General features: G+C 54.4%; 1 protein-coding gene across 1 annotated transcript in view; it reads right to left on the bottom strand.

Annotated features, from left to right (window-relative positions):
- Col13a1 (collagen type XIII alpha 1 chain) overlaps positions 1 to 12113 on the bottom strand; it is a 137162-nt gene that overhangs the window by 38315 nt on the left and 86734 nt on the right. The window contains exons 15-17 of the mRNA XM_033766335.1: positions 10952 to 11059; positions 8691 to 8717; positions 7907 to 7942 (exon numbers count right to left, since the gene is read on the bottom strand). Of these exons, the coding sequence (XP_033622226.1) occupies positions 7907 to 7942; positions 8691 to 8717; positions 10952 to 11059 (171 nt within the window). The remainder of the gene's footprint in view (positions 1 to 7906; positions 7943 to 8690; positions 8718 to 10951; positions 11060 to 12113) is intronic.

Here is a 12113-nt window from a genome sequence, read left to right on the forward strand (position 1 = left end):
CGGGCTGGGTGAGGAGCCTTTCCTGCCCACAGTCTTCTCTGTCAGGCCCTGACCATGGGAAAGGGCCAGGTTCCTGGGAACAGTGTTCCGATGGCCACTCCCTTCCTGACCTCTTCACCTCTCATTCTGGGGTATGTCAACTATTATCTGTATCCTGCGAACACACACTGTCACACTTCCATGGTTTTCTGCCATTTCCTCAAAGTAAGCCCCTATGTATTGTTCGGGGTTCTGGTCAAATCCTGCCCCTCTGTGAAGCCCTTTGCCGACCCCCATGACTCAGTGCTGGCTGCTCAATGCCTCAGGGACCACTTTGCACTCATGACCTGCTCACACTTCAGCTTCATCCTCCTCTGAATTCTGCAGAAGGCCAAAATCTTTAGCTCCAAATGGCAAACTCCTTCCTCACCCCTGATGTGACCCCTTGGCCCCAGGTAGGGGTGGCAGAGCTGGCCTCGGGAGTGACCACAGCAGGCCTGTCCCATTTGTTAAGTTCCTTCTTACGGAAAGAGCACAGAAAGGCACAGCCCCAACTGCACTTGCCCTGCATGTGATGCTGGCCTTCCGAGCCCCCATCCATCTCCAAGGGTCCTTCTAATGTGGAGCAGCTGCTCCTCCTGTCTCTCTGCTAAGCAGTGGCTCAGAGGCCAGGAATGCTTGCCAGGGTTGTGTGGAGCAGGGCTTTGCACACAGCTTTGCTCTCTGCCCAGGTCCAGTTGTTCTTGTCTCGGGGCCACCCCGACATCACCTGATCTGATGTTCCATCCATTTCCACCAGGTGGTCACTGCAGGCTGCTCTTTCTCTGCTGGGTCCCCAGGTCTGTGTCCCTGGGGTGAAGGCAGTTCAGCCTGGGTCACTGAGAACAGGTGGACATTGGGGCTCCTGAATGTGCAGGGTTGCTCTGTAGCCAGCAGAGGGTGCCACAGGACCTCATCTGAGGTCTAATTCTTGCCACAGCTGCGGAGTCTCCTCCAGAAGGCCAGCCTTCCTTTGGAGCACCAGGTGTTCTAGCATTCCAGCTGACTTCACCGGGCAGACTCAGCCAGGAGGCCCCAGAGAGAGCCTCCTGGTGGAGGGGTGCAGGCGGAAGGTCAGCTTGGAAGTTCCCCACTGTTAGAGTCCTCTCGATTGCCCCTCTTTCTTTCCCCTGTCTGGTACACCCTCCCCTCAAGAGTCCTCATCCCACCCCCCCATCTGGGGAATCCGTGTGTCTGCTTTCCCTCTCTGGGTCCAGGCTCCTGGCTTGCACAATGTGAGTAGACCAGATGCTTGCTACCCACCTCCACCAGGCCAGCCCTGACCTTGCAGCTCTGCATCCTGTAGGAGGGAGGGAACCACAGCTGGAGGGTGAGGCTGGGTCTTTTGGCAGCTTCTTGGGGGAGCGACTCTTGACCTCTGGCTGAAATACATATCCAGGAGGAGCAGTGGGGCCCTACCCTCTCCTCTTTTCGCCCATAGAGAGACAGTCTAGGAAGAAGCCAGGCTTTTGTATCGCACACATCTCAGAAGAAATTGTGCTGAGCACCCCAGCAGGTGGGTATCTGGGCTAGCTGGAGTTGCCTTCAGCTCACGTTTGACTTGAGTGTGTAAAGAATTTGTGCACACACTGGAAATGGCCCCTGGGAGCCTTCTGGTGAGCAGCCCTGCTCATTAGAGTGGTGACCTCGGCCCTGCCCCTCCCCTCAGGGTCAAATGTCTTCATTCTGCAAATGACCCACTCCCTTGATCCCCCAGTCAGGGCAGGAAGCAGGGGTGCCCTCCTGACCCTCCTGTAGTTCACCCTACTCTCATTAGTCTTACTGCTCAGGTCTCCAGTCTGGGCTTCCCCAGCCTGGCCCCTGAGCTGGAGCCCTGGGCTTCCCCTAGACCAGGAAACACTGCTTCCTGGAGATTGGGTGAAGGGAGGCAGGGCCAGTCATCCTTCAGGGGCCCGCAGGCTGTGACAGGACTCATTTGCAGAGGATGCAGAGCTGGCAGTTGCTGAAGGACAGCGACCATGTTCATGAAGTGGTTCCCTGTGGCACATCTTTGTGAGATCTGCCCAGCGCCTCCTTTTCCAGGGCCCCGATGATGTCCTATTTCAAGGGTGTAGGCTGGGAACTGCTCAGTTCAGATCTGCTTACTCAGATCTGTGCTCATCTTCAGGGGCCTGGCTCTGTGAGTCTATCCAAGCCCATGGGCCCCCTTTCTCTCTACCTCTGACTTCCTTTGTCTTCCCAGAGGGGCGGCTCAGCCACCAATCTGGGCTATCTCACAGCTGGGCAGGTGGTGCTCTGAGCGTTGTAAAAGGTCTGGCCCGTTTGCCCACGTACAGTGGCAGAGGCAGCTGTCCACCTCTCTGGGAGGCTGGCCCTCTAAGCTTAGTGTCAAGAACTGATGCCTGGAGGGATGGGATGGGCTGCAGTCATTTCAGCTAAGAAGGTCAGGGGGACAGGTAGGTAGAGAGGGGTTGCCCTGGATGACCTGGAAGGCCCATCCAGCCCTTACGTAGGAGCTGCAGCTCAGGCTCCCCAGGGTCCAGCATCTGTGGGTCCTCTGTTCTCGCAGGCTCCAGGTGGGAGGACCTGTCCTTTCTGGAGAGGACAGGGTGGAGTGGGCTGCATTGGGCTGTGTGCAAGTGGCCTCTTAATTGGTGATTTACTTTCTGTTGAGCAAGCTGGGTGGGAAGTTGGCAAGAAGAGGGTGTAGAGGAAGTTGGGGGCGGTCTTCAAGGTCAGCTCTCTGGCCAACAAAGGTCGGGTGGAGGCTGGGGGATGAATGGACCTCCCTGACACAAGGCTGTGGGGAGGGGGTATTCTGGGCTGCAGGCAAGGCACACAGAGCCTTTGTTCTCTGTAGGGGTGGAGGAAGGGCATCTGACAGTGGGGAGTGGTCGAGGGCCCTGTCCCCGGCCAGAGAAGCTGTTGGGTGGGGATATGCCTTTCTCCTCTCTGAAGAGTTCCCAGGCTGTCTTTCCGGGAAAAGACAGCGGAGTTCCTGCTGCCCTGCCCCAGTGTGTCTCCAGGCCAGAGAGGACCGGATCCACGGATATCCTAGGTCCCTAGGGCTGGCAGGAAGTGATCTGGGGAATTACTGGGGTTGGGTGCCCTATTGAAGGGCAGGATTTTGGAAGGGCAGCTGGTTTGTAATCTCAATTTGAGATCAGTTGATTTTGTAGTTAGTTCCAAAAAGAAAAGTTCAGCTCTAATTAATCAATGGACTTTGGAGTGCAGGAGAAACAGGGCCCAGAGAGCACAGGGTGGGGGCTCCAGCCCCCATGAGGCTTCAGATCTGGGGACTGTGTTTCAGATCTGCTTTCATTTAAATGGTCTGGATGTCCCCACTGGGATTTCATGGCTTTGAAAGAAAATGCTGTCCTCACACCCACAGGCTCCCATTGGTACAAAACCCTGTGATGTATGGGACCAGGCCTGGGGTCACTACGGCCCTCTGGGGGTGCCGAGCTCAGGAAGATTTCTGGAACACGTGTCACCAGGGTCGAGAAGCACTGCCCTGGCTGTGTCAGTGGTCAGGGAGCCCCAACTCTCTGGGTCACTCAGCCGAGTGTGAGATGCAGGTGGTAAAGCCATCCTGGGCAGGGCTGTGAGCCAGAGAGACCCAGCTTCACGACTTCCTAGCTGCAGATGCCGAAGCCGCTTCTGTGTGCCTCACTTCACTCATCTATGAGCTGAGGCAAGAGTAATGCCCATCTCCAAGGGCTGTCACAGGGCAGAAGTAAATGGTGCACGCAGGGTGATGGGTACCCAGCCTAGCGTGTGCAAGAGGCCCAGAGGCAGTTACAACAATGCTGGTCATCATTCTGTAGACTCACATCCACCTCGAGAACTTTTCCTGACTGGCAGGCAGAATCGTCACACCCTGTGGTAGGAGTAAGGAAGCACCATCCGATCTCTTCCCTTGGGTGTCCTTGTCTCTGGGGACTGTTGCTAGAGCCTCTTGGTGGAGTAATTACAGTTGAGAGAGCCATGGCATGAGGCCTTGGTGTCCCTCCTCCTCTGGTCTAAAATTGCCTGGCTTGAGGCCTGCAGGAGGGAATGTGAGCCTTAGCCAGAGTCCTTCATGCAAACCCAGACTACATGGGTGACTGGCGCATTACCATGGTGAGACAAGTACCAGCTCTGATGCTCTTAGAGATAAGCCCCTTCGGGGTTTGTGACCCACATCCGTCTAACAATACTCATCAATCCTTGTGACAGAGCCACGGCTGAAAACACATTTTGCATCTTGCAACGTATTTAAAGTAGATCTGTGTCATAAATGTGGATCAAATAAATACCATATGGGTGCACAATAATACTCGCAGTGTCTAGGCAGGTGGGCTGGCCCAGAGCGGGTGTGGGGGCCATATGAGGGCTGCTGGCCACATTGGGCTTTGAGTTTAAGAAGCCAGTGGAGAAGCTGGCCTTGCTGGCCTTTGAGATGATACCACGCTCAGTCTGGCTGGCAGTGGGTGGCAATGGTAGATGGGACTTCATAGGCCGAGAAGCTAAACTCCACCTTGGAACAGCACAGGTGAAGCTCACGGAGAGGGCCCGTCTGTCCCCCCACAGGTCCCCTAGCACCTTGACAATGGGCTGGGGTTCACTTTGCTCAGCTCTGTGTTCCCAGCTGCCAGCACTGGTTTCTCCGGGGCAGGGGCAGACTCACCCTCCCAGCAGCTGTGACCAAGTGCCCTCCATGTAAGGCCTCCTGCCCACACCCTATTCCAGAGAGCAGAGAGGGCAGCAGAGAGAAAGAGGAGTGCTGGGCAGAGGAAAGGAACTGGGGATCAGCCAGCTCAGCTTGGAAAAACCACAGGGAGGGAGGGATGAGTTGGTTTACTTCCGGGGAATGGATTTATGAGACCTGGCTGCTGATTCCAGCATGGCTCTTCACCAGCTGAGCAACCTTGGGCAAAGTAATAACCCCTCTGGGCTTCTCATGTGTACCATAGAGATGATGAAGTTCCAACCATTGGGCCACGGCAGGGACTGAAAGTGACAGGGTGTGGCTGAACTTAGTCTGATACAGAGGTGCGAAGTACTGCCACACGAAGCTTTGGGCATCAAAGACAAGATTCTGCATCCTGGGATGCTGAGGGGATGCAAATATCTGCCTTGGCATGGTGATCATTGAGGCCAGCAGGCCCACTCTAGCGGGCTTGGGGCAGGAGGACAGGCCCTTGGAGTGTCCTAAGGAATGGCCCTGGTTCTTGGGGGTAGACCTGTGCTGTTGGTTATCAGGTCCCAGTGCTATCTGGCTGCTGTGGACCAGAAGGCACTGAGGCATTGGTGACAGGACAAGGGTCTCAGCGGAGTGAGGGCTGGCATGGGTTTGAAGGTGCTGAGACCACCAGCAGCCTGGCTGGCTGTGGGAGGCTGACGGCTGGGAGAAGCCTTCCAAAGATGAGAGAGGCAGAGGACTGAACCAGGGCCACAGCCCCACCAGATGGCCATGAGAAAAGGTCATCGTGGAAGAGCAAAGCTGGGTACTACGGCAGAGAAAGAAGGAACAGGGCACAGAGAGAAAGGGCTCTAGGCTGGGATGCCACTGACAGCCCTGGATATGGGTTAAAATGACTTGGACAAAGGATAGAGGAGATCAAGTTTCCTCCCACAGCCAGAGTCTGCTCCCCTGGAGAATGTTCAGCCAGCCTGTGTCCAGGAAGCCATGGATCTCTGAGCTGGAAGGGATTGTAAGCAGCCTCCAGCCTCTAATAGAAGCTTCTTTTCACACAGCCCAGACTACGAGTTCCTCCGCTGGCAGGGCCATTAGGAAGCTCCTCCAGCGGACCTGAAGTTGCTCTACCTGGAGAGTTACCCTTTCGCACTTCCTCCATCTTTCAGTCATGAAAAAGCAGAACAGCTCCGCCTTTCACTCCAGAGCACATGACAGCCTGAGCAGCTTCCTTTCCTACCCAGAGCAAACCTCCTGGCTTCCTGGGGCCAGGAGCTGCCTCTCAGCCGGAAGGATGGCACTCTTTTCTCTGCACCTTTGACACCAGCCTGGGTGGAATGATTCTCGCTACAGTCTACACCTAAGATTGCCACTTCACTGGGCCAGACCCACTAGCATCATGATGCCGGAGCCATCAGCAGAAGGTTCTCCGTTCTGGTTTAGAAGAACCAGACTTTCAGTTTGCAGGAGATGCAGATACCCGCCATGGTGCTATGCCAGCCGAGGGCAATGCCATGGCCTCTGGGGCCCCTCTGCTAGCCCCAGCCTTGTCACAGCTTGAAAGAGCTGGTGCAGCTGCTAATGGGAAAACCGACCCTGCACTGCACCAGGAGGCAGTAAATTTTGTGAGTCTGCATAAATGGATAGAAGTAGCCACGGGGGCTATAATTTCCACTTCCTGACACAATACAAACTTCTCAGTTTATGCAGAACTAATTAAAGATCTCTTAGGTCTCGCCATTTCACCCTCCAAGGGCCCATAAAACAAAGTGGGGACAGTAGTCACCCAACTGCAGCTCTGGAGGACTGCATCTGAGTGGAGGGGTCCTAGCTCGCCTTCCCCTCCCTGAGCCTCTCCTTCCTGCTGCTTCCCTCCCCCTGGAAGGCTCCGGAGGCTTCCTAGCCAGGGCCAGAGGGCTAGGGAAAGGCCTTCCAGCAGGTGGGACCACAGGAAGGACCCAGATGCAATTCCTGCACCGCTATTTCGAGCAAGGAGATTTGAGTAAGCCTGTTTCCTCTTTTACTAAACAGGAACAAAGTCATACCTGCCTCAGGGTGGTTTGGGGGTTAGAAAGAATGCAGACCACGTTGAGGGAGAGTGACTGACATGTAGCAGGTGCCCAGGAAGTAGTGAGTATTGCTAAGAGCATTACTTTGTGCTTCCAGTTATTGTAATGATTCCTTCTGGGCCTTGCTCCAATCATTTTGCCATCTAAAATACCATTATCTGTCCCTTCAAATTTACCACCCGAAGGAGCACAGCAGTCGCTTAGAAATGGACAGAACTGCTTGTCTACTCCTCTGATAAAGAAGAGCAGACCACTCCCTTCCTATGCCGATGCATGGTCATGTGACTTGTTTTGACCACAAACAGATACTGATACAAACAGATGCCGGGGAAGAGCTGGCCTAGTGTGCCTGCTGCCCTGGCTCGCCATGCCACGAGGACGCCTATGTGGCCTATGAGAGGACAAGAGGCCACCAGGAGGAGAGCAGTGGCCCCAAGCTCGCAGCCAGCACTGACTGTAAGACACATGCACACGCACCAGGCTGGCTTGGCCCCCAGCTGTCATCTGACAGCACAGGGGGTCTGGGTGAGACTGGAGGAACTCCCAGCTCCTCATTCCACAGAAGGAATGAATCACCATTTTAAGACAGCAAGTCTGAGCTAGCTTGTTACACAGCAAGAGATAAGTGACACCCACTCATCAGACAGCTCTTGGCTGTCTGGAATTCATTTCAGAGCAACTTCCAGTGGTGGCATTCAGAACAGTCTGGTCCCATCAGGGCCATTTGTGTAGAAATACTTCTGCCTGTCTGGCCTGGGAGCTGTCAGGGGGCAGGGGTGGCCTCCCACCAGTTCCCACTCCAAATGCAGCATGGACCTCAGCACCAGGGAGGGGGCACAGTCATCCTGTTTCCAACTTATCAGACCTGCAGTGGGCTGATGAGAACCTGGGTCCCCCAGGCCAGACACAGTCTCTTAGGTTGGTCAGAGAGACCATCTTGGCCAGAGGTCTTGCTGGGCTACCTACCTGCCCAAGGCCCAGTTCCCTGTGTGCCTCTTCCTTCCCCAAGTAGACATACTGAGCCCTCACAATCTGCCACCTGGGAGTTGAGGCTCACGAGGCAGTGTGTGTGCAGATGTGCATTGTGCACTACCTAGTCCTGGCCCTGTGTGTGCTGTGCCAAGGCCCACCCTGGGCACCCATGGGAGTGCCAGGGCTCTCCCCTCCTCCTCCTTTTTACCTTCCGGCCATGGAAGCCCTGGATCCCTGGATCTCCCTGGGGGAACAAAGAGGCCGTTTAAGTGGGTTTCTCAGTGCCAAACTGGTTGGTGCTGTTCTCTGCACAAAACCATCCCTCTTCCTCCCAAGGACTCCAAGTCTTCCTTCTCCTTCAAAACCCACCTCCCACCATCTCTGAGAAAACAGTTCTTGGTGTCTTTGAGGCCAACAGAAACTTTTCAGCCACTACACAGGGCTGAGGAATTCTGGGAAGGGTCAGCTTGGAAGGGTCTCAGGATACCTGACTGTTGTTTTTGGTTCCACCAACAACCCTTTTAGAAGCTGGACAAGTAACTGTCTCAGGGCTTTTGGCCTCCACAGTGTCAAAATAGTAAGAGAAGTTTGACACTTTGTACCTTTCATTCCCTGAGCCCTGGGTCCCCAGCTTCAAAATGAGAATCTTTGTGACACTGTGGGCTTCTGGGGCAAGGTTTCACAAGAGACCAGATGACCCCAGAGGCCTCCCCTGGGTCTGCCACCTGGCAGGAGGGCACTGTTCATTTGGAATATTGTGACCATGTCATAGGCAACTATGCAGGGAAGGACCGCGTTCTCTCTACGGCAGCCAGAGAACTTGCTGATCACCCTGAGTGCACAGGAAGGGCCATACATGTTGGATCCAAAGCAGTGTTTTGGAAGTGAGCCAAGCCTGATCCATCTTACTGTGCTCAGCCCTTTCCTCAGCAACCTTCCCTCGCTCCAGGAACAGTCCCCCCAGTGCAAGCCTCTATGAGGTAAGTTCTTACCTTTGGTCCTGGAGGCCCAGGTAAGCCCTGTGGAAGCAAGACAAAGGCAAGTGTCTGAGTTTAGTCACATTTATAGTGGGGCCTGGGGCCCAGTGACCCCCAGATAACTCTAACAAGAGAAAGGGAATGTTAGAACACTGCTTTAGCATATCCCAGAAGGGTAACTGAAACCTGTGGAGGGCATGTGGGGACAGCGGGCTCATGTCCCTCTCTGGAGCCATGTGGGCACTGTGGGCAACTCCTCTGTGCTTGTCCATTGGAAAGTAGGTCATTGGCATCGTGCTAAATTGACGGTGTGGTTTGGTCCAGATCCCCACCCACTTACCTCCCTGTTGGGACCCCTCACTGGAAAGCCGGCCTTGGCCAACAAGGCGTTGATTTGGTCCTTGGCCCTGCCCGCTATCTCCCTCTGCCCAGGGTGCTGTGACCACAGCATCTGGCTGTGGAGAGGTGGTGTGGGCGCAGGGGCCTACGGGAGCCCAAGGGAGAGGCCAGAAGGCCCAGCTGCAGACATGGGCCCGAGACAACCATGACTTCTATGTCTACTCTGTTTCACTTGGTTTGAAAACTCACTTTCTGGGTTTTTTCTTTTTTCTGGTACCAAGGATCAAACTCAGGATCTTGCACTTACGAGGCAGGCACAATGCCACTGAACTAAATCCCAGCTCTCTGGGTTTTTTTCTTTATAAACAACCTAACAAAGACTTATTGGCTTGGAGGGTAATAGTGAGCAAAGAACTGAATTTTGAACAAGTTTTGGTTTCATTGGCTTGGTTTGGTTCAGTTTTCTGAATTCACTTCTTTTTAGATTTTCCATTTTCCCATTTAAAGACGGGTGGATATGAGACTGATCTCTCTTTGGAGGTGCTGGGGAAAATTATGGAAAAGTTTAAAATCCATTTGGGGAGCCAACTGAGCTAGGAGCCAGCTACTTAGGCCCTTACACTACAGCACCAACCTTGCCAGCTGAGCAGGAGCCCAGCACAGAGGGACCCTGTGTTAGGCCTCAAGATGGGCAGTAGGGGTAGCTGAGGGGCCCAGGCAGGAAGCCAACTGGTCTAGAACGTGCCCGTGTCCACTGCGGGTCCACTGCGGGCTCCGCGTCTGGATCAATCCCAGAGAAACCTTCAGAGGAGCACAGACATTGTGTCCAGGACTCTGGGTCACAGCAGGAGACTCATTCATTGCTGTCTAAGCAGGCCCAGCCGCTCTGAAATTGCTACGGTGGGAGACTCCTTCCTGACATGCAGAAGGCTCACTTTATGACATTAAGCAAAAAGCTCCCAATGCAAACTGTTAAGTCACTCACAACCCTGCCAACCTGGAGAGTGTTTACGGGCAGGTCTGCAGGGGATAAAAAAGGAAGGAATCTCCAAAATGCTAATGAGGTGGACTCTGAATGTGGGGAAATAGGGGATATGTTCATTTTTCCTTCTTAATGTTCCAAGTTTTTCATAATGAGTGTATGATGTTTTTACCATCAGAGAAAACAAAGCCCATATTTTTAACCCATGGGAAAAATACTATTGAAAGGCAAGTTGACTCTGCTGTGACCGCTGGCCCTCTGATTGCACACAGAGTCAGTGTTTTCTGTAGGGGACAGCTAGCTTCTCCAAAGACACCCAGCTCCCTCTGAGTCACCCTGTTCTAGGCTCTGTTGTACTGAAGAGCTGAGGACAAGGTCTTCGCCAGGGCTTGAAAATAGGTGATTGGTGGCCAGTGAGTTTGCATCATGGCCCGAAAAGGGTGCTGCTGGCCTTCTGGAACTGTCCCAGCGAGGGCTCGATGCAGGGTCCCTGTGAAAGGGCATTCACTTTGGAAGATGGCCTAAGTGTGAAACCACACACACCCCAGAAGGTGTTCATCTGGGTCCAGGGTGTGGCGCACCCCCTGTGAATTCTTCCAGGACCTACTATCTCTGACTCAGGTTTTCCTAAGCCAAGGACCAGGGACAGTGGTCAAAGGTGGCCTTGGGGAGTTTCCCTCTTAGCTCCTCTGTGGAGAATGGGAAGGGGTCAGCCTATTAGAGGTCTCTGCCCTAGAAAGCCATGGCTGGCTGTGGCCCTGGCAGATGGGTTTCCAGGGCAACAGGAGAGTGTGCCAGGGACAGAGTCTTATTTGGGCCACCACGACCCAGGGACCTTGCTCAGGTGTTTCTGCCATTTGGTGGGAACCTGGATTCTCCTTGGTCATTCAAGGCTTGGAGGTTTGCAGAGAACTCTGGGGGCAAATCTTGAAGGAGAGGGGGAGGGGGTACTTACGGGTGGCCCCATCGGCCCTGGCAATCCTGGGTGCCCCAGAGGTCCACTTGGTCCAGGGGGGCCTGGTGGCCCTGGTGGGCCTTGAATGCCAGCCTGGCCCTGCTCACCCTGAGGTTTGTGGAGACAAGTGTTAGAGAGGAGACTCCAGAGCTGCAGAGGGGCCCCAGCCCTCACCATGCACCGTGGGAGGCCCCGCTGTGGGCTGTGCAGGGAAGGTGATGGTGACAGTGACAGTGGGTGAGATGGTGCTGTGATGGTGATGCATCCTGGTGGTGGTGACTACATGCAGGGACAGGTGGCAGTGAGAAGAGAGCCAAGACTTCAGGTCCCTAAGCGGCGGGGCTGCCAGAGGACTTGCTGTCCAGAGTAGCCATTTCCCAGGGCTCACGGCTGGCTGGCCTTGGTAGGGGGGTCTCTGCCACCCTCTCAGTGTGGCAAGTCATCTCTCAGCCCTAGAATGGGAACAGGAGTTCCTTGTTTCCTTTCTCAGCTTTTTGTGGTTTTGGGCCACCTGAACCAGAGGATCAAGTGAGATCCATGAGCCAAAGGTCATGGAATTTTGTTCGGCAGCGGACTTTATAAACCAAATTTGGATTGGTGGCTCTTGAACCACTGGGCCCACATTCCTGGGGGAGGAGTGGCCACCCTTTCACACTGAGCATGGGTTTTCTGGTTGCCTTGGTCCCCACCTTCCCCACCCTTTGTCACTCCTGCGATCTGCCTGAGCTCAGAGGGCAGCTTCATTTGCCACCTCGCCATGGGGGAAGGAGCTCTGGAGGGACTGTGGAATGTTTCATGTCTGTGTGGGGTACTGGTGCTTGTCCTGGCGCTACCCTCCCTCCTCAGCCAGCTGCTCTGGGCCCAGCCTTTGTCACCCACCATGCATGTTCCTAAAAACACCAACAGTCCAGGAAGCAGGCATATGGCACTGCATTCCTTCAGCAGCAGACATGGGACCTGGATCTTGGGGGTGGGGCAAGCCAGTTCTGCGTCTAGACCCAGGCCATGTTCTCTTTTCTCTCTCACTCCTCTTTCTCTTTCCTTCCTTCCTTCCTCACTCCCTCCCTCCTTCCTTTCTTCCTTCCTCTCTCTCTTTCTCCTTTTATGTTTCCTTTTTCCTTCCTGTTTGCCTCTTTCTTTCCTTTTTTTTTTTTTTTTTTTT

The sequence above is a fragment of the Fukomys damarensis genome, unplaced genomic scaffold (assembly GCF_012274545.1).
Source record: "Fukomys damarensis isolate Sample0158 unplaced genomic scaffold, DMR_v1.0_HiC HiC_scaffold_20, whole genome shotgun sequence".
Taxonomy (NCBI): Eukaryota; Metazoa; Chordata; class Mammalia; order Rodentia; family Bathyergidae; genus Fukomys; species Fukomys damarensis.